The sequence below is a fragment of the Neolamprologus multifasciatus genome, chromosome 6 (genome assembly GCF_963576455.1).
Source record: "Neolamprologus multifasciatus chromosome 6, fNeoMul1.2, whole genome shotgun sequence".
NCBI classification, from domain to species: Eukaryota; Metazoa; Chordata; class Actinopteri; order Cichliformes; family Cichlidae; genus Neolamprologus; species Neolamprologus multifasciatus.
In genome coordinates this window covers 6,102,448-6,125,471 of record NC_140444.1, presented here as the reverse complement: position 1 = coordinate 6,125,471, position 23,024 = coordinate 6,102,448, and the positions used below count along the sequence as shown (strand labels likewise).

Here is a 23,024-nt window from a genome sequence, read left to right as displayed (position 1 = left end):
AAGCACACTACAGTGCAAGCTTCAGTCTCTATTAACACATCCGGGTTAGTTTTAGGGCTCAACATTGTGCCCAATGAAACTTCAACAGCCACACTGGAGGAGCTGAGGGTTGACAGCTGACCTCAGCTATGACCCTGAGGTACAATAGAGTCTAAGGTGTAGTATAGGTAATAATGTGACCAATGATATTAAGGCTCATATTCCTTCCATGGAATCTATAAAAATCTCCCTTATTGGTTAATCATCCCAATCTTTTTTTTATCACAGATTTAAAAACGATGATATCAACTGTTAGCTTTTGTTGTAATTTCTGCTGTTAGATATTACAAAATGTCATCTTTACAGTTGATTTTAATATTATATTGACATGTTACATGTAGGATGCATTTACTGTTAACACATCAGCAGTAGTACTACTGTAGTTTGCCTGTATTTTATTAATATTTTGCAATAAAAGAGGATTTTTAAACAAATTGTCAAGAAAGAAGCCAAACCAGGATCTTTATACAATATTTCAAAGTTTGTTCTTTTTACAAATAATGTGAAATAAATGAGAAATAATGTCATTTACCATATTTGGAAGGAAAAAGCATACATAAAACTGCATCTAGGCCTCAGGAAAATACTGCTAAAGACAGAATAAGCACTTACAGCAACCTTTAACCCTGGAGAACCCATGGGGTCAAATTTGACCCCATGGTTTCCCTAGAAAACCAATGGGGTCTATATTCTCTGACATAATCATGCATGTCTGTTTGTAACAGATGGCATAATTTGATTGAGTCAGAATTTATCACAGTTACCGAGTTCACCAGGTTCAGCATTGGGTGATAATGACAGGGAGAACTTTACAGTGGCAAAGTAAAACAAGTAGGAAAGGTTAGATAACCATGTCAGAGGACATGATATAGTAAACATATATCTTCCTTCCTTCGATGCCCCTCATCTCTCCGTGCGTTTGTTTCTCCTGTCATATTCTATTTTCAGTCCATTGTTTTTTCTCTCCCTTTCTTTCCCACCTCCTCGTCTCGCTCTTTCATCTCACTTTAGATGACAAACAGACAGATGATGTTAGAACAATCTGGGACATCTGTATGTGATTTCATCCATCTGTTTCCTGTGTGTTTTAGCTTCTTCATCTTTGCTTATTTGGTATCTACTCAGTGCTCTGCATGGACTCTTTTTCAATGTATGCATAAACATCTTTGTGAACAGGCAAATTTTAGTTTAAATTCAAAATTTTCAGGGGGATCGAGATGGCAGCAGAGATCCTGACGTACTTGTCACCTCAGAAACACCAAAATACACACTGAAATGCAAATGTTTATGCCATGGAAAGATTATTTTGGAGCCACCTGGCTGGGGAAACAGGGTGAGTCTGCATGTAGGTGTCAGTGTGTAGTATGCATGTGTGTGTGTGTGGGCATGCATGTGCGTGGATCCCGCTTGTGTGATGCGATGAGAAACGTCTGTCTCCCAGTGGGTCTCTCTTAAGGCGTACTAGCAACGCCAAATGCTGCCAACGGGGGTGCATTCGCACGTGTGTGTGTGCTTGCACACTTAAGCCTTCCAAATGTTCTCGCTGAAAAGAGATCCAAGTACATGACTCAAACGTCACACCTCTTCTGCTGCTAGCTTTCCGTCTCCCTCTCGTTTACACAAATCCTCATTTTCATCGCATTCTGTTAACAGCGAGCGGTGTTTTTTAACTTCATATTGGCGTCAGTGACTTTTCACTTTTTCCCGAGTGCACACATGATATGAGTAAGAGTGTGCTAACTTTTTATCTGCACAGAAGATGCTGTCTATATTGTCTGACATAACCGTGCATATCTGTTTGTAATAGATGGCATCAAATACTACCATTTCCATAAAGTTTATTATATTTGCTGTACTGCTGTTTTTAATGGGCTTACCTTATGCATAATGCATGCATAACTCTTAACCTTTCCATATTTTTTATATGAATGAAGTTAATGAAAATAAAAACTGGCCTCATGGCTGTAAAATGGATCAAAAAGCTTTTCTCTCTCAGCTTGTTATAGCAAGCAACTTTTGTTGTCGTCTCTTTGATATGCAAGATATTTCTATTCCTACCGGCCGTAAAAAGGGACAAAAGAAATAATGAACAGTTATGTACGGTGAGATGTTTTTGCAGAAACTGACAAAGAATACTTTGAAGGATCAAAAGAAAGCATCAAACATAAATGTAAAGTAATTTAGAAAATGACAGTGATAGAGCGAATTCAGCTATCAGCCAAACACAAAAACCTCCAAATGAGAGGTTGAAAGGGTCACATTTCTATTTATCTCTATGAAAAAGGAAAAAAAACCATGTATCAGGGAAGGTTCTTGGTTCAAATAGGATGCAAAGTACAGAAATATGAGAAGAGCAACAGACATGACGTCTTTACAGAAAGAGATGTGTGAAAGCAGGAACACAAAGACCTCGTGTCAAGATGTGAAAAGATCTTCGATTTGTTGCACAGGAATCTGAGAGGTGGTGTAAATTCAGCTGCTCAGCATAAAGTCGAAAGACATGCTAATTGCGTATGCACGTGAGAAGGTGTGTGTGTGCGTGTGTGTGTGTGTGAGCATGAGCGAGAGGGAAAGAGAGGGATGAGGCCCAGCAGGTGGAAATAAGTGTGACAAAGTAGTGACGCACTTGAACAAGTGCAGAGAAACGAGCTTCCTCCTCGTTTCTGAGCTGCTCCCTCACTTCTCTTCAATAACTCTGTAGTCATTAATATTCATCTATTCAACATACTGTAGCTTATACGGATACATTCGTGCCCTGCCTCCCCGCTCTACTCGCTGTGGCTCTGATTTTGTCTGATCCGATGGTTGAGTGACATGGACGTCATGCAATCAAACCCACACAGTTTAAATGGACTCTACGACGAAGTGCGTCATAGAATTTTTCTGCCAAACAAAAGCTTGGAGACCAATAGGAATGTGAAGGATGAGCTGTCTGATGTGCTTGTTTCATCCTTATATAGGCATGACAAGCTGTGATTCCACGGAGCGAGCTCTGTGCCACAGAGTGTGTGTGCAGCAGGAGTCTGTGACTTTTGTATGTAGCAGCTTTGTGTTTGCACAGATTGAAGTCTGCCACACACATGCCGTTGGACAATGTGAAAAGATTAGGAATTCGTTCCCATATTTGCATCAAAGCAATGAAACAATTTGTTTTGTTTGTTTTTATTTTATTAAAGATGTTTGCAAGCTCTACTAAATCATCTATAGTTAAACTAAAACTCCCACCTGCCAAGTAGTTAGGTAATTACCCTGCCAGCTTGATAACTCTGTGCACGGTCCATTATTGCTGCATTCTACTAAAAAACAAATGCTTCTCATTGATTTGTATAAATTACGATTTAATTTACTTCCAGAGCAACTGGACGGGATCTCAAAGCATAAAGTTTTTTGGAAACAAAAAGAATTTATATACTTCTACTAGACTTCATTTCTCAGATACTCCCCAAAAACACCTTTTTTTCCTCCCACTTTCCTCACTTATATCCAGATTTAAAGATATCCCCAGCCTGGTGAAAGAGTTTAGTAATGTCCACCTCTCAGATCACTGAAATTTCTTGTATTTTCTACAATTTCCTTTTCTCTCTGGATTCAACCAGTAGATATGCTTCATGTAAAGAGTCCTGTGTGGCTACTTAGACCAGAGAAGTTTTGGGTACAGTGTTTCACTCTCTCTAAAATGGATCATTTATGGTCACCAGAGGATGCATCATAATTACTTTGATGATCTGCTGATGTATGACATCAATAAATGCTTTAGGATTTATTATTTCTTCAAAACCAGACTGTGCAGTTTAGATCTAATAAATCAAGATTTGATGTATGGAAAAGGTTAAATGAAAATAGGCACACCACTGCAATACACATCATATACTTTGCTGTAACCTGTCAGCTCGATTATCATCATTTCACTTTCCATGTTTTTGCTCTGCTTTTATTTTCCACCTTTTCTTTGGTCATAAAAGTGTCACAGTGGTAACTTTGAGCATGTATCACAGGATGTCTGTTGTAGCATTAAAGTATGGTGTTGGTCAACTTTCCTCTGAGTGGGTGCAAAATCAATTAGTCCAGCTGCATCCAACATAAGTCAGATTTTCACTCAGATTGAATCTGAGGCTTCAAATTACTGAGTAGAATGGATTTTGTTACACTTAAAGTGCAACTTCCTCCCAGACATTATGATCAGAGGAGTGTTTGAGTGTTGTAATAAAGTTTTGATGATATGCAACGTTTCCTTTAATATCAGTTGTTTATTGAAAAATGTTCCAAAGTTTTTACTTTTCTCTTTTTTCCTTTTTTGGCAAAAATAACCCTGTGGCCATAAACAGTACTTATGATCATTATATTTTGATTACTATCATTATTGGTGTCTCTTTTTGATTATGTGATCTTACTGCAAGAGCAGGTGTTCCTTTTGAGGCAGGTTGAACCTTAAACAGTGACTAGTTTAACTCTCCTCACTGTTCTCACCCCCACATTTCCTGTTCTCTTTCTCTGTCGAGTAGTTGCACCGTTAAGAAAGCTGGATAACTGCCTGGAGGACTTACACAATGGCAACTGTGTCTGTGTGTCCACGTGATTTTGTGTGTGCGTGCATGCTTGCGTGCATATGTGTGTGTGCAGTTTGATTGCTTTGGGTGTATGACTGGACAGTTGCCAAGACATAGAATGAAACACCCACACATTTTTAGAAAATGCTTTGTTAAAACAAGTATGAATTTATTCTTTCTTTATGGTGCATCTTTTGAAGAACATCTTTTATTTTCTTTTACAGTAAAAATAAATACCAAATAAGCAGATTTTTCATATAGTATCATTTCTTTTTCAGATACAAAACATAGAACATGCAGACAGAAAAACAAACAAAAATTGGAAAATGGTATAACTGGCACTTTGGTCATCTGACAGTGACCTCACTGTCATGGCCACTGAAGAGCACCCGGGCTCAGTTTGACCTCCTCCATTAGACTGTGAAAGAGACTAAAAAGCTGACAAAGATGACACTGAATATTATCCAAAGTCATTCCTAATGGGGAACTCAGTTGACAAAAAAAAAGAAAATCTCAAAGAGGAACTAGTTTTCTGTAACCCTTGCAAGGCCAGCTGGCTTGTACGTGGCTCACTACCTCCTACTCTTTCACTCCTACTACATCTTTGCCTTGCCCTTCTCACCACCGTCACAGCCAGACATCACCTCCTTTCATCCTGTCTTTACCCTCGAGAGCTCGAGAAAGCTTTAGGATAACAGTGAGTAATTTAAAAGACTGTTAGGAAAAAGAGTCGCTGTGCATGAGTACACCTACACTATCTTTCCCTTTTTTCCAAGTCCTTACAGTAAATTGTTTTCAAGAAGAAGCAATTAATAAACCCTCCTGATGGATATCTTAAATTTTTCTGTATAAGGTTAACTTCCTGCTGTTTCTTTTGTTTTTCCCTTCTTGTGTTGCTCCATCAGATCATTCCTCCAGTCTGCTGCCTCAGCACATTTTTCCTGTTTCACCTCATATCATTTCCATTAGTCTTTCTGCATGTCAGTCTTCGAGCCTAAATTTAACTCTGATTCCTGTCTCTCTCCAGACTCTCTCATTGCTCTCTTGGTGTATTTACAAATCAGCCTGTTTGCGCTCTGTCTGTCCATTTGGCATCGCCCGTTGATGAATCACAAAAGTGAGAAACCTACTGACGTACTTGCCTTTTGCAGTGTTGCCTACTTGTGAATCCATTCATCCCCATTTATGCACACACACAGATGCCCGCTAAGTCAGAGCTTTCCATGTGGCCAAGTGATCAGTCCGTTCAGTCCAGTGTAGTCACCACACTTCAGATGCCCTGAGACAATTTGCAGTGCATTTTTGATCCCACATTTCTTTTATGATGGTGCATGAAGTGCACCTCAGTTAAAATATATTCAGCAAAAACTGCCCCAAAGAAAGGAATGATTCAAGAAATATTCAATATATCTTTTTTTATCAAGATCTTCATCTGCATCCAAGTCAACAATCATCACACATTATATCAATATGTCACAGAAAGACATCCAAAAAACAAAATCTCTGGCTTCCTGACAGGAAGCATTCATTCCCTGTGGTTGTCGCAAAACAACACTATATATACAGAAAATGGCGAACGGTATGAGTGTAATGGATGGAACAACTACTGATGAGTAGATTTATTATTTGTCTCCTGCAAATTGCTGCTTCTACCGCCAGCACTGTCCTCTGTTCTGTCTCGCTGTTTTTCTGCTTCTTTTCTTATTGCTGCCCGAACACTCCCGTCTCCACCCACATCTTCTTCTTTCTAAAGCTGTTTCCTTCGAAATCTCCTCCCCTCCTCTCCCTGCCATTTTGTCTCCCTTCCCTCTTCTGTGACGTCCGTGCATCTCTCTCTCGTTCCTTTTGCTCCCTCTCAGCCTCACAGTTTTGTTTCCCTTTCTCCTCTCTCGCGCTAAGGCCCTCGACTTCGTTTTGTGCCTGGTGCTCTGTCCTGTAGAAGCACAAGCCTTCACAGTTTTTCTGGATCGAGATGAACATGATTGTGATGAACCACAGATATTAGTTTGAACACTCACAGTACACATAACTATTTACATGACACTTTAAGTGGTTACAGTATTTTCATTACTGTGCACTGATTCTAACAGTAATTGTAGCATTTGCAGCAACCAGTTAATTGGATGCACTAAAAGCACTAGTAGTTTTAAATAAGTTGAGGTGACAGAATTGACAACATCATTCACAGCTGCTATCAAATTGCGTTTGTACTAGAGATGGACTCAGCCCTCATAGCCCTGATTACAGGGCATCATAACATGACATCATACAGGTAAGGCAGAGAAAGCCATACCTGCAGAGCATTGTAGATAAATATATACCTTAGCTGAAGAACTCTTAGCAGCCCTGAAAAGTGTTAAGCCCTGTAGTTGGTAGATTTCAAATCTAACCGTCTAACCGTCCCCCCATCTCCCTTGCTGTGCCTTGAGGATTTGCTTACAGCAAAGCGGGCAAAGGGGGTGTAGAAAGTCTAACAGGGATCCTCACAGCCTTTAAAACAGGCCGGAAGGGTAGGGGTGTGGTACTAAGAGTCAGATTCAGCCGAATAGCAGGTGGAGGTTGAGGCAGAGGGTGAAAACAGAAAGGGCTAGTAGTAAAAGAAAAGAGGGTGAGGAGGATCTGGGAGAGGAGGAAGATGGAGGCAGGTCGAACTCAGGTGGACATTCAAGCTCAAAGCACCGCAGGGTGACACCTGAGTCCTCATTGCCATAGTTTGCCCAGTACTCTTCTTGCTCGAGTTTGGGCAGCGCCAGCTCATCCTCTCCCAGCTCATACTTGACTGCTGAGGTGATTGTTGATGGTCCCTTTCCATGCAAACCGGCCTTTACAGTCTCTGAGGCTTTCTCGAAGACACCTTTAGTGGATGACTGGGGCTTGTTCTTGTGGAACCACCAGCGGGTCTTGGTGCTGAAGGTGGTGGTGGTGGAGCCGGCAATGGAGCCAGGGTCAGGCAAAGGGCAGAGGGCGAAGTCCATCTCACGAAGGAAGCGGAGATCCTGGCCACGACGGGTGGAAGGGGAGGAGCAGATGACTTCAGATGAAGAGACACGGGCCTCGCGGAACCACTCCCACAGGGCACGGGCCTCACAGCCACAAGACCAGGGGTTGGCATTGAGGCGGAGGAACTCGATGCCCTGGGTGTCCCTCAGAGTCTGGCTGGGCAACTCAGCCAGAGTGTTATTGAAGAGGAAGAGCATTGTCAGGCGGCCAAGGTCACGGAAGGCCCGGCGGTTCACCTGTCTGATGCGGTTGTCGTGGAGGAGAAGGCGATCGAGGTTGACCAGGCCGCGGAACACATTCTCTGAAAGGGTACGGATACGGTTGCCATGCAGGAACAGCTGACTCAGGTTGATGAGGTCAGAAAAGATGTCATCCTGCAGGAAGTGAAGATTGTTCTCCTGCAAATTGGAGAAAAAATGGTGTTTAGGCTCATAAAATCCGACACAGTGAGTGTGATTGGTAATATTGATAACACGTGTGATGCTGCATGTGAAGGCACATGTGTGGGTGGATGCATGTGTTTCTATGTGTCAGAGTTATCTGTATGCATGTGCATGGCTTTGCAGCGCCCCTACCTGCAGATAAAGGAACTGCAGACTGTAAAGCTTGTGGAAGATGTCATGGGGCAGGGCAGTGAGCCGGCAGCGGTGCATGTGGAGGCTCTGGAGCTTCTCAAGGCCACGGAAGGCTCCCCCCTCCAACCTGTGGAGGTTAGGGTTATCCCCCAGGTCCAACTCCTCCAAGTCCCTCAGCTCACTAAAGGCCCCTGCCTCAATCCACGTGATGTTGTTGGAAAACAGCCACAGAACCTGAGGGGAGAAAACGTATTTATGAAATAAATTTTTGATTATATTTTTCATTATTTTTAAACTTTCAGTGTGGAAAAGCAACAACTTCACACTGTAGATGCTGCTTTCTTCATTCTTTCTTACCTGAGTTCCGAAGCCAAAAGAGCCAACTCTAAGCTCCGTGATCCTGTTGTTCTGGAGAAACACGCGCTGCGACTCGTACGGCACTCCGACAGGAACGGCGGTGAAGTTCTGCGCCTGGCAGCTCACAGTCATCGGCGTCGGATAGCACACACACAGGTGCGGACATGCCGATGCCGGACTTGGCTTACCAAGGACTAGCCACACCACCAACCAGAGGGAGAGACCGCCTAGAAAGAGCGGGGACAGAGAGAAGGAAGTGAGTGGGAGCTGTCCATGGTGCGATAATCATCCATTACCATTCAACGAAACATCATGCAGAGTGCATAACGGTAAATATCTGCCTTCATTTTTAGATAAGAAAAATATTTAATTGTTTTTGGCGATTGTGGCTTGCATCTACTCATATTTTCTCTGAGGTTTCATGTACAGAAACCTTATCTGTCGCAGTAAATTAAGTTAACACCTTGGCACTACACTTACGCCGACCATTACGCACAGCGTAATCGGAAAGGAATTTAATCAAATCATAGCAACGATTTCTCAGAGTCAAAGAAAAGGCTCTTAACACACTTGTACATCCAATTTAGCTCGTATAAATCACCAAACAGACAGAGAGCTGACAGACTTTCATTTCAATTTTGTATCATCCATCCATATATCAATTTTGGATGTTCTGTTTCATATAAGTCAAAGTACTTCACACATTCTTATATTTTAAAAAAACTTTAAAGTGTTCGAGTTCTAAAGCAAAGCAGCATTCACTGTCATTTGAATCCAATGGGTATCCAAAACCAAAGAAGATAGAGAGAAACTTACTTTTGCAGCTGCGCATGATGGAGCATCGTCGGCTCCGAGAAAAAGTAGAAGTTTCCATCCTGAACCAAAGCCCAAAGCGAGTTAGCCTAAGACCGCGAAGTAAAGCCTGCTATCTCCGCTGATGCCCTGGTTCCCGAGTCGGAGCGACTGAGAGTGTGCCGGTTGATGGCTACCAGTGTCCCATATATACTCAGGCACCTTGTCATTGCCTACGGCAGTAGGCACCGTGGAATCTCCTACGTCACTGATCGGGGTCATGAATGAGTGAGGGCGGTAAGAAACGGAAAGGGGAGGGGCCGGCCGTAGGGGATTCTCTTGGAGAGTTTGCTCATGCGTAAAGGCTGGTTGGAGACGTGCGCTCAGACTCTGTGAGAGGAGGAGACTTTTCGACGCACATTGGGAAAAGAGGGAGGGAGTGCTAAAGACTGAATGTAGAAGCAGTGTAGGGAGGGGTGAATGAGCCAAGGCACGGTGCCCGGTAATGATGACTGAGTTGTGGAGGAGCGGAGGACGGGTAGGAGAAGAGCGCATAGCTTGTTTCCTGGCTGACGCTTATTATGGTCTGCTTCCGGCGCGCAGCAGCCAGACAGAAAGATACAGAAAAATACTTAGATGGTCCTGTCTTAGGAAAGAAGGATGCCCCCGAATCATGACTCAACCATAAGGAAGAGCTCGGTGCCAGAAGAGAGTCACTCAAAACAACAGTGATTGAATTGTGGCCTGTTTGGTGTGGAGGTTAATTACGACATACTCCAGTCATACTGTTGGTAGATTAATTATAGCTCCTGACATAATTTGATGATGAAGATATCAAATGGCAGTCATTAGCTAAACGAGATAGAAGTGGACATATGGAAGTGAGGTTTCATTTACTATTTAAGGACATTTGGGCGTGTTAAAGAAAATCTGAGATATGAAGATGAGGATTGAGGGGTTATCAAACATAATTCCTCTCTCTGCTAATGTCTTTCTTCTTGTTTTTCTACGTTTTTATTGCAGTAGTTGAAATATCGTTAATTCGGTTAATAATGGAGGGGTGATTGGCTAGTAATGAATCCAAAAAGGAAAAAGACAGTAAAACACAACAGATGCCTTCATATTCATGCCACTTGAAAACTGTTTTGCTGTCTGTCTGTGCCTCAAGCTGTCATTGCTTGTGTTCAACCACCAGCTGTAAGATAGCAAGATAGCATCAGATGTAACACTGTCACCATGTGATAAATTATGCTCTCATTTGACTTTTATTTGATCACATTAAGTTTTAAACATGCAGTCCACCATCTGAAGGAGTGTACTGGGTATGCAATCAGGGACAAAAGTCTTTTGTAGTCTTTCAGCCTTTTTAGATAAACTACCCTGTGATGGACTGGCAACCCAGGGTATGCCTTGCAGATAGCCCCCATGCATTACCTGGTTTGGACAATCAGTTAAACAAACCGCTGTTTTGTGCAATTTTAACCATAATATGACATTAAGCAAGTATATTTCATAAGTAAGCAAACCTTTTGGGGTGCATTCCCCACCTAGAATCCACCCCGAACCTCAGTTTTTATCCAGCAATAACAATAAAAAGAATCCGAGTTTCATTTCAGCGATAAGGGTCAGCACAACATCTTTGATCTATATATCCTAACATGCATCTTACATGTAACTGAGTTTCTCTCCTGCTGTGGCTCAATTTCCCACCAGTGAGTCCAGCTCCACTATTTGAAACACTGGCCTAGGGAGGCAGACATGCCACCAGGTATTGCATCTGCAGTCAGTAGGACAGAAGTGATTGCAAAATGTTTTTTATTGGAAATTTTCAGCTCATTTGTGGAAGACTTTTGTGCAATCATGTAAGGTCTCTTCAGACTGATGAATGTGTTTTCCTGTCTACCTTCTCGAGATGACTCAGTTTTGCTTTATTTAATTATGAATTCGATTGACATGCAAGAGTTCAAAGCTGCATAAAAATCTATGGATAAACTGTTACAGTGTGTTTTTGGCGAGCACTTTGTTAATGTGGCATTACACAACCAACACTTTCAAAATACAGGAAAATAACCTTCACACTGACAATAACTGTGAAATTGCATCATTCGAGCCGCACTAGAGTGGATCAGAGTTGACCTTGAAGAATAATTTCAGCTTTTCTTTGTGTGTCTGACATTAAAAATAAATGTAGACCACTGCTCAGACCGAGAGATGTGAGAATGTAGACAACAGAAGCATACCCATTCATAGAAACACACAGGCGGCTCAACAGATGAGCGTATGAGTGAGGAAAGAGTCACACATTCGGGCGTGTGCACGGGTGCATGCATAAGCGAATACACACACAGTTTGTAACTGCCATTCTACACAAAGCCAACTGAGCCGCAGGCACGATAAACAAATGAGTAATTGAGGGGATCCAATACACGGTGTGTGCTGTTATTCCTTCACACCTCCTGCTCTGTACTTAACTGGACTTGTGGACACGCAAGCTTCAGTAGCCGCTGGTCATCCACGACCAGCACCTCATTGGCTTCCCCTTTCCACACACCCACGTCGCCAGCTGTGTTAGTGTGTCTGTCTGTGACTGTCTGTACTTGCGTGTTAGCATGCTTGCCTGTTGAGGCAAACTTTGTCTAAATGCCACCGCAGTGTGTCAGTCAGTCAGCGTTGTGCCAGTCACCCACACAGCAGGTTCGCAATACTGTGTAGGCACGGTTTCGGTGTGTGATGATGATCGCTACGTCCTGTTTGTGTAATCCCCACACAAAAAACAAATCGAGGCTTCCCCAGCCTGCTCCCACTCCAGCACATCTCCTAACCCGTCTATCTTTCCATTTACCTTTCTGTCTTTCTATGTCAGTCCTACATCGCTTTATCCAATCTATGCTGGGCTTTCATCCACCATTAGTAACGAACAGAGGCGTGCGTCACTGCACCTGCTGCACTCTAAAATAAACTGATTTCACCATCAGCCAATCAAAATAGGCCTCTTGTACTCTCGTCTGCAGGTGTGCCTGCGCAATTCTGTCCCGTGTGACGTGACACTGATAGCAGGTTGCAGTGGATGCCAGTGAGTGTAATGGGATACTGTAGTAAAGGTGTGTCTGTTGCCAAGGTAACAACACATCCCTCTCTTCTCACACCTTATTTGGAAGATATAAAAATGGGTTATAGCTTCCTGGTATTGGATTTTAGCCCCATTGTGAATAGTTCACTTAAACACTCTCGATTAGCTGTTCTTTCTTTAGAGTTGCTGATATAATGAAGTTCAGTAAAGGTGGACGACTTCTGCTTGCTCATTCCTTCCACGAAACTTAATCAAATAACTATTATTGCATGCACAACTTGTAGACTCAGTGTATTTGTGTCCCATAGGCCCAGAGTAATGAGAAGAAAGGAGAAAGACAGGAGGATGTGACCACATGCCTTGCGGTAGTTGCGTTAGATAAATAAAATATCTAATAAGTGAAATAAAATGATTCAAAGACACAGACAGCACATAGACAGTGCAGTGTCACGCACACAAACAGCAAAACAAAAGGAGCCCCGGACATGTACTTCTCGAAGGTGACTCAACATGTCATATTGTTTTGAAGCAAATTAATACATTGCTCACTGGCACGGTCCGTCTATCTTCCACGCACGTATACAGAGGCACCAGCATTTTTCAGCGTCTGTCCAATTGTCACAGACAAAAACGCTCGTGCTGTTCTCCCTCATCTTGCTCGCCTCCCCTTTCCCGCATCCCTTCGCTCTTTGTCTTCCAGTACTCCCTCCCTTCTTCTTTATTTATTTATTTTTTTTTGCCAGTGTCTTTCATTTGTTTGGTCTCTTGGCGTCACCACTTCCGCTTAACCATATACTGCGACTGTCTTTCCACACACTGGCACACACACTCTGCAGCACAATGGTTAATGGTGTGGCATTTAATTAGTTCCTTCTACTTATAAGGCAAGTCGTTTTTTGAGTTTCAGAAATACAAGACAGCCATTCAGGGAGCACGTCATCACTATTGTTATTTGATTTTAGCCTCTTTTTTTCAAAGTTGACTCCGTTGTTCTTCAATAATAAGATAAGTCAGGGTAGAATAATGAGATGTCTTCCTTTTACAAGAAAAGCTTCCTCACAAATTTGTTAATGAATGTAGATAAATCAGTAGAGAATAATGAACTTGCTACAAATTAATTAATTCCACTTGATATCATTATTCTCACAGGGTAATTAAATTATAGCTGAATTTGGTTTGTCATTTTTCTTAGTCCCCTCTCAAATAAACATTCATAAGCCTACCAGTCTTTTTGATCTTTGAGTTGTATATAAAAAGCTTTGTTTATTCTTCTTCATATTAAGCCTGTGAAAACAGTGATCTCAGGTTTTCTGGAAGGAGAGAATACCCATATTAATGGCAGCACTAGCTGATTTCGGTCTGAGTTTTAAAACCTATATTATTATTATAATACAGCAATGTTTTACTGCTCTTTTAAAAATACAGAATGAGCCATTGTTTAGTGTGTCATAACATATTGCCTACTGTTGTGTACTCCAGCACCCTCAGTAAGCAGCCAGTATGCACAAATCAAGACTTTCCATGTTAGTTTTTTCTATAGTTTTTGGTTATCATCTACTTTAGATACGCTAGCTGATTATTTAAGAACATCCGCAACATTAACATGTAAAATAATAACAGTGATAAAATGTTGAAAATCATGTTCATTTAAAATTTGAGGAGCTATGCTGAAGATATCCTGCAGAGGTTTCTTACAGACTGTGATGGCCAAACCCGTGGCTACACTCTAAAGTCGGTAACTTTTGTATTTTCATTCTTCATTTGAACATAGTAATACATTTTAGTTGCCAATAACTTTATTGATTGGTTTGGATACATTTATTCTATTTGTAAGCGCGCACATTTAGTTTACTTATGTATTTATACTACTTCATTTCTTTGCTTTCTGACTAACCTTTGTCTTTTTATTTCTTACCTGCCATCATCCCTGGGAGTTGCTGGACAAAAGATGGCAGCCAGGGTTTGAAACCATTAAATGAAAAGGAAGATAATTGGACCACACCACCACTTCCTGCTGAAGGGGAGAATTTGTGTTTTCTTTAATTTAAAAACAAAGTATTTGTATTTAATTAAATATTTGAGTTTAGGGTTTAATGGGTTTTTGGTTTTCTTCTTTAGTGTTTAGTTTATTAACAAACTAGATTGTACTGCATCGGTTGTGATTTATGATGGTGTTTTGTTTGTTACCCCTCATGTGTCACAATGGTCTGATCAGCCATTATATATACCCTTGTATGTCATTTCATGCTTGAGGTCAGTTATGTTTGTTTGTAGCAGTCATTTGGTTTGTTAAGTTTGCAGTCTTTGCCTGAGTTTAGTTTTGTTTCTTTGACCTCTTTTATGAGCTCAACATTTATTACGCTTGTAAATATAATTTTTGGGGGTTAAATAAATGGAAACTATATTTTTCTAATAATTCCTGGGACTCCTCCTCTTTTTCAACTCGGTCCATCACACAGACAAATGCATTTATTCATCATTTCTTAAGAAAATGCAACCTGTGTCTTTGAGGTACAGTTCACTGCATACAGCTGTTGGGGTTCATTGTTTATGTTCCTTGCGTACTGCTTTGATATCATTCAGCTGCTAACAACTTTAAGTTGCGTGTAATTTGATCTAACATTTAAAAAAAGTTGCGCTTCTGTGTTTTCAGTGCCTGCCTGATGCAAATAAAAGAAAGTCGCTTGAACAAGAATTGTTCTATCACACTAGTCAAAAACGTCACTTTTCACCATCCATCCACTTTTTTTGACCACTGCTTAATCAGGTCAGGGTCACAGGAGGGCTGAGGGTTATTCCATCTATTCTATATTAGGAGCTCCGTGATGGATTGGCGTCTGGCGAGACTCTGTCTGTGTTGTGATTTTGTGGACCTACACTAAAGTATCAACATAAACTCTACAACAACCTGGGTTCATGCAGTAAATCCAGCTAAACACTGTCGATTGTCCAGTTATGTTGTTAGTTGCAGGTGTGCCTTCATGTTTCTCAGGTCACACATTGTAATTGTTTGTAATTAATCATTTTAGTCACAAAGGTTAAGACATAGTGTGTATAATATAAACAGGGGCCACGCGACTCGTTGACACACTGCGGCAGATGGCTGGCCCTCCTTGAGCCTGGTTCTGCTGAAGGTTTCTGTCATTAAAAGGGAGTTTTTCCTTCCCACTGTCGCCAGGTCGTTGCTCGTAGGGGGTCGTCTGATTGTTGGGGTTTTCTCTCTATTGTTGTACGGTCTTTACATTGCATATAAAGTGCCCTGAGGTGACTGTTGTTGTCATTTGGCTTTACATGACTTGAACTGAATATTATTAAACTTTTATTTTGCAGTGCACTAAAATTTATTAAATCATTGTAACTAAAATTGACTGAATTCACATAAAATAAAAATAGATTAAATCAAATCAAGTTAAATTAAAATAATGCTGTCCCAATACCTGTGCTGAGTTACGTAGATAGGAGTGGAGTCGCTCTGCTTTTTTGGTCAATACAGCTTCCTTTCCTCATCTTTCATCAAGAGAACAATTGTATAACTCTCAGCCATACATGTTTGCATGCATTCAGATCAATGTTTTCTACTCCTCCTCCTCCTCCTCCTCCTCCATCATCCCTCTCTCACTCACTCGCTCACTCACTCCATTTCTCTTCAGAGCTAATCTGCTCAGTGTCCACTCACTGCTTCCTGTTGGTATTACAAAAAACATGAAAGCATTTTCCTGACAACATCTCTCCCTCTATTGATCTGCAATCATGTGAAAAAGAAACTACACCCTTTTTTCAGTTTTAAGGTTTTACATATCAGAACATAAACAAATCATTTAATTTATTCTAAAGCTATTTAAATATTACCCCAGATCAACAACAACACTTGACATATTACATCATGTTATTATTTATGATTATTTGATTATCAGCTAAGCTGGCCACCTCTGTAAATGCAGAAGTTTTGACAGTTTTATTGGAGCTATAAAACAATATCTGTTAACACAATGCCAAAAAGGAATGACATCAGCAATTATCTTAGAGAAATAATTGTTGCTGCCCATCAATATGGGAACGATTTAAAGCTATTACCGAACAATCTGATGCTGATGGTGATAAAGATTATTTTAGAGTAGAAAGCATTCAAAACAGCTGTCAGTAGAGGACATCTCAGCAAAATCACCCCACGGTCAGACCATGCAATGAAACTGAAAAGAATCAAATTCAGTTCAATGTATTTATATATAGTGCCAAATCACCAAAATAGTTACTTTATATTGTAAGGTAAAGACCCTACAAAGAGCTGCATCCCAGACACTACAGGCCTCAGATAGGATTTTAATTGTTAATGTTCACAAAAGGGCAATAAGAAGAAGACTGAACAAGTATGGCTTGTTTGGAAAGGTTGCCAGAGAAAGACATTTCCTTCCATCCCCAAAAGTTGATTCTGTTCATCTGGACGTAGCATATTCTGGGAGAAACGTTTCGTCACTCATCCAAGTGACTTCTTCAGTCTCAGCTGACTGCAGGATTCCCCAATCTTATAAACAGATGATTAAGGAACTGACCTCACCTCACCTTCATCATAGTTTAGTAAGGAAAATAAGCCTTAGAACAAAGTAAATCCCCAAAAGTTGATTCTGTTCATCTAGACATAGCATTTTGTCATGACAGTTTGCATATTAATGATCAAGGAACTGACCTCGCAGCCCGTTGTTCCTTCAGTGGGCTGGTTTCAGTCATTATGCAAATGTACTGTTTATAAGATTGGGGAATCCTGCAGTCAGCTGAGACTGAAGAAGTCACTTGGATGAGTGACGAAACGTTTCTCCCAGAATACACTACGTCCAGATGAACAGAATCAACTTTTGGAGATTTATTTTCCTGGATGATTGAGAATGCATCAAGACATTTCCTTCCATCCATCCATTCTCTTCCACTTATTCTTATCAGAGTCACAGGGGCACTGGAGCCAGCTACCATAGGACAAAAGGCTGAGTTCACCCTGGACAGGTCGCCAGTCTGTTGCAACCATTTACACAAACATCCAAACCTATGGGCAGTTTAGAATGATCAGTTAACCAGAATCAACCCAGCTGAAAGCTGTATGGAACCTTAAGAAAGCTGTATATAAACAAATGCTTGCAAACTTTAATGAACTGAAGCAATGTTGTCAAGAAATGTGGGGTAAAATTCCTACGTAATGTAACAGACTTATAATTTCTTGCAGGAAAAACATTGTGTCAAGTTATTAATAATGGGATCTACAAAGTTTTTCACACACTGCTTCTTCCTTGTATTAAATGAATAATGGCATGCTGTATGTCATGTTTTGTTGCTCATATGAAGTTGCTATTGTCAAAATTTAAGACTTGCTAAGAATAGATGATTATTTTATTGTCTCCTGAACTTTTGAACTGAAAGAGGGTATGCTATATCTATCATTTCCTCATTTTATAATGTAGCTAATTTAATATTACTAATATATGTTATTATATTTTAAAATTAAACATGACAGCATTCCTCAAAGCATGCTTGAGATGGCACTTTATTAACATTTTTATGACTAAGTTTATAATTTAGGAAGCCACGTACACATGACACTATCCTTGATGTGCTGATAACTCATTAATCTGTGCATTTCATTTTATTCAGTCACATTTGCAATTTTGTATAGTTTTAGGTTGCCACCTTTTTAGGTGGCTGTTGCATTTCCTGACACCAGCGTTATTTAATCTGCTATGATAGCAAACGCAAGCCCTTAATGACTCAGCTGAAACAGAAGAGTAGCACTCCCTTGGACTCCCTCTGTCTAATTATATTGTGTTATAGTATAACATGAAGTGCTGATGAATGATATGTACAGTGCATTCTTTCCCTCTTATAATCAGAGAGGACCACAGCTGCACTCCAGCAGCCTTAGATAGTGTTCAAACAGATTTAAGTTTTCTTCATAGACTTTCAATAGTCCAGGTTCTTGGCATTAAGGGATTGAGTGAAAATGTTTACAGTAGTATGGATGGAAAGGGGATGGGGAGGGGGGGTGGTTAAAACTATGTTTCTATATAAATGTATATCATGTTATGTTTCAATATTAAGGCTTTGTTAAAGTTGTATACATGAAAACTAGACCAATTAGCCACAACAGTACAATCACAGACATGTGAAACAGATAACACTGCTGGTATTGTTGCTGCTGCGAAACCTTGAGTCCTGGCATTCATGCTTATGGTGTCTTAACAAGTTCCACCCACATAAAATTGGAGCAGAATAAGCTTAAACAGCATCATAGTAATGGTCCTCTTCATCATGACAGTACACCTCATTGCAATAGCTGAAGTGCAGCTTAAGCAACATGGGGAAAACTCCAGATTGTTCACCCAAATTCCAGACTTATCATTGCCCAGTCTTTTCAATCATTGTTTGGACTCCACTGGAAAAAGGCCTTTCCAAGGAGGTCTTCCCCTTGCAAGCATTTAACCCCAAAGTATTCATACCAACACTGTGTCACCAATGTCGAGACCTGGACAGTACCTCTTACAAAGGGTATCTGCAAAATCTAAGACAGGAAGTTTTAATGTTGTAGCTGATGGTACATAATCAAAAGGTAAAGAACAAAGTTTTATCTTTAAGTAAATCCTTGACAGAATGCATATTTAGCAGATTCCAAACAGTTCTGCTGGAAGTGAAACTATTACAGTATTAAAGCCGCTTGACAGCCACAGCACTACCACCTGCACCTCATCTTCGTCTTTTTAGTGTCAGCAGTAAAAACAAATGTTCATTTAGCATGTAGTTCTATAAAAAAAAAAGCAACTTGGGAGCCTCAATAAACAAGAGACGCAATTTGTTATGCTGAGTTTACGAAAACCTGCAGCCACTTCTTAGATAGCAACATAATCATTCACCACCTGGCAAATGTGAGTCCAATTTACACTATTGTTTGGCTCCGTGTTTAATTTTTACCAACTCCCAAAGAAAATGACTCTTTAGCTGCTCCACCAGCTGTCCTCCAGCTTGTTCCTAAACGAGCAGGGAGTGTATAGTTGGGTTTTGATGGAGATGATGCTCATTTCCAGCTCCATATTTATTCTTGGATTCTAGTCCAAGAATAAAATATGTAAGAGTAGCGCTGCATGCTTCACAAGTTTAATTAAATTGTATTTAACTTATTTTGGGCATCCATGAAGCTCCAGTATTTTCATTGACTGAAAAAAGGTGTTTTCAATATTTAACCTTCAATTACACCCTCGCTTTAACCCAACTTTGTTCTGGCTGGCTCATCCTCACAAAAATAGTTTGAACAGCAGGTGTGTGGGGTGAGTGTCTTAGATGGCTAAAGAAGTATATCCCCTCATATAGAAAACACAGACATAGTACAGAAAACACAAAACTGCCTGAGCATTTGTCTCACAGGGATTACTTATACATACAGTGGCATCATTACTTAAAACTATGGCCATATTTAATATAAATTTCAACCCCTCTAAGAATATATCATTACCAGTGCTGGGTGTAACGAGTTCCAAAGTAATACATTACTGTAATCTCATTACATTTTTCAGTAAATGCACTGTACTAAATTCAGTAATCGCATTACAGTTACAATTATGTTGCTGTTTGTGTTACAAGACCCACTGTGAATTACAGGCAGATAGAAAAGAAAAAACTTTTTTCCCCACACACGTGTGCTATAATGAGCAGGGAGAAGGAAAATATTGGTGCGGTCTGCAGCTTTTGGAAAGTGGAAATATGAACACTGGCTTTACTTTTATTGCATGAAAGGGCAACGGTGCAGTAGTAAAGTGCAAACTGTGTCCAGCACAGAAACATTTGCATCATAGTCAAAAACAGCATAAGCTCTTTGCAAGCATCTGCACAGACAGCATGCTAACACAAAGCTAGCAAAGCTTCAAGCTAATTGTATACTGATCCCAGCCCAGCAGCCAGAGTCTGATCTTCAACAGGTAACAAAGGCACTTACGAGCAGCACTGTGGCCTCCTTTTTTCCATTTCATTCACTTTGCTTTATGCTGTTTGTTGTTATTGTTGTTGTTGTTGTGTCACGATCGGGCGGACTACGCACGGTAATTCGGCGTGCCCGTGTGGCGTGCTGGCTAGACCCAAACGCGGGGAAGGCTAGCGATGGGTTGGAACAGACACGCAGTTAATCTAGTAACGATCAGTGCACGAAGCGTGGCTTCGGACTGGCGTTACAGAAAAAGAGTCGAGAGGAAAAACACTCACGGTTGCTGAATCAGACGGACACTGACGTCGGCACAGAGTTGGAGCTTCTGACATGAGGAGAACGATGTCTGAGCGGCGAACAGGTGGGTGGCGTCTGTCTTTTAAACCCGGCCCTGTGATCAGCTGGCGATCAGCTGGCGATCAGCTGATCACCGGCTGACAGGACCCCCCCCTTGACGACCGGCACCCGACGGTCCAGGACGGCGGCGACGGAAATCCGAGATGAGGGAGGGATCCAAAATGAAGCGGGACGGCACCCAGGAGCGCTCCTCAGGACCGTAGCCAGCCCAGTCCACCAGATACTGGACCCCCCGACCCCGGGGACGGGAATCCAAGATCCGCCGGACAGCGTAGACAGGACCCCCATCGACGAACCTGGGCGGGGGCGGGGCCGGGGAGGGGGGCGCCAGCGAGGAAGTAACGTGCCGCTTAAGCTGCGAGACGTGGAAAACCGGATGGACCTTCATGGCGGGTGGAAGCCGGAGACGGTAAGTCACGGGGTTGAGCCGGGCAGTGACCTCGAACGGACCAACGAACCTGGGAGTGAGCTTCTTGGACTCGGTGCGGAGCCTCAGGTGCCTCGTGGAGAGCCAGACGCGATCCCCTGGCTGAAAAGGATGACCCGGGCGATGGCGGCGACGATGCTGCATGGCGTACTGAGCGTTGGCTCGGGAAAAGGCGGCCCGTGCCTTGATCCAGGCCTGACGACAGCGGCGGACCATCTGTTCAGCAGCAGGCACGTTGACCTCCACCTCCTGATGGCCGAAGATAGGAGGATGGAATCCATAACAGGTTTCAAAGGGCGAGAGACCGGTGGCAGAAGAGATGTGAAGGTTATGAGACAGCTCAGCCCACAGCAGGTAACGAGGCCAAAGCGACGGTTGGGCAGAGACGAAGCACCTCAAGAAGCGCCCCAGCTGTTGATTGGTCCGTTCAACCTGCCCATTGGTCTGCGGGTGATAGCCGGACGAGAGGCTGGGAGAGGCTCCAATCAGGCGGCAGAAGGCTTTCCAGAACCTGGCGGTGAACTGGGGCCCCCGGTCGGAGACAATGTCCTTGGGGAACCCGTGAAGCCGGACGACATGGTCCAAGAAGAGCTCGGCCGTCCGTTTGGCAGAAGGGAGGCCAGCCAGGGCGACCAGGTGCACTGCCTTCGAAAACCGGTCTACAAAGGTGAGGATGGTGTCAAGACCGCCCACGGATGGGAGGCCGGTAACAAAGTCAAGGCCAACATGGGACCAGGGACGACCCGGCACAGGGAGAAGGTGAAGGTCGCCAGTGGGAGGCTGAGTGGAGGACTTGGCCTGAGCACAGGTGTCACAGGCGGAAACGAATTCACGGACGTCCCGGGCCATGGAGGACCACCAGAAGGCACGACGGAGGAATTGCAGAGTCCTGTCAGGCCCCGGGTGACCAGAGAGCGGGGAGGAGTGAGCCCAGAGCAAGGCCTCCTGACGGCACCGGGAAGGTACATAGAGCCTCCCAGCAGGGGTGTCAGGCGGAGGCGGTTCGGCGGTCAGGGCATCCCGGATAGAGTCCTCCAGGGGCCACCGAAGGGGGGCAGCGAAGCACTGAGAAGGTAGGATAGGTCCAGGGTCTGACGTGAGGCCATCCTGGGCGAACTGTCTGGAGAGAGCGTCTGCCTTAGCGTTCTTGGAACCAGGGCGGTAGGCGAGGTGGAAATTGTACGGCTCAAAGAACAGGGCCCAACGGGCCTGCCTTGGGTTGAGCTGCTTGGCAGACCGAATATGGATCAGGTTCTGGTGATCAGTCCAGATCAGAAAAGGGTCTTTCGTCCCCAGGAGCCAATGCCGCCACTCTTCTAAGGCCCATTTGATGGCCAGGAGTTCTCGGTCCCCGACTCCGTACCGTTGCTGCGTGGGCGAAAACTTCCTTGAGAAATAGCAGCAGGGGTGAAGTTTTCCATCCGGACCATGTTGAGAGAGGACGGCGCCAGCGCCGACATCGGAGGCATCCACCTCTACCACAAAATCACTGGCAGGATCAGGGTGGAGCAGGACGGGGGCCGTAGTGAACCGGTGGATGAGGTCGCGGAATGCCCGTCTTGCGCCTGGGGAGAGGCAGAAGGGCTTAAGCAGGTTAGCTGGTTTGGTGAGGGATGTCAGTGGGGCGACAACGGTGCTGAAATTCCGAATGAAACGCCGATAGAAATTGGCAAAGCCCAGGAAGCTCTGTAGCTGCTTAAGGCTGGAGGGCTGAGGCCACTGGGTCACGGCTTGGAGTTTTTGCGGGTCCATGGTCAGGCCATCCGAGGAGATGGTGAAGCCTAGGAAGGAGGTGGACCGCTGATGGAAAGCACACTTCTCTAGTTTGCAGAACAGTTGGTACTCGAGCAGCCTGCTCAGCACGGCCCTCACATGGCGAACATGGTCCACTTCGGTGCGGGAGTAGATC

At 42.9% G+C, this 23,024-nt stretch overlaps 3 protein-coding genes across 3 annotated transcripts in view; 2 read left to right on the top strand and 1 right to left on the bottom strand.

The window, feature by feature from the left end:
- LOC146516248 (perforin-1-like) overlaps window positions 1-23,024 on the top strand; it is a 579,062-nt gene that overhangs the window by 316,262 nt on the left and 239,776 nt on the right. The gene's annotated exons all lie outside the window — the stretch shown is intronic.
- On the bottom strand, window positions 6,339-9,517 carry rtn4rl2a (reticulon 4 receptor-like 2 a). The gene is made up of 4 exons (XM_085163415.1): window positions 9,335-9,517; window positions 8,519-8,745; window positions 8,162-8,395; window positions 6,339-7,984 (listed from the first exon to the last, which is right to left on the bottom strand). The coding sequence occupies exons 1-4, from the start codon at window positions 9,390-9,392 to the stop codon at window positions 7,124-7,126; spliced, it is 1,380 nt and encodes a 459-aa protein (XP_085019541.1). The 5' UTR covers window positions 9,393-9,517; the 3' UTR covers window positions 6,339-7,123.
- cryba1l2 (crystallin, beta A1, like 2) overlaps window positions 8,679-23,024 on the top strand; it is a 67,055-nt gene continuing 52,709 nt past the window's right edge. Inside the window, exon 1 of the mRNA XM_085163423.1 lies at window positions 8,679-8,847. The gene's annotated coding sequence lies outside the window, so the exon portion shown is untranslated. The remainder of the gene's footprint in view (window positions 8,848-23,024) is intronic.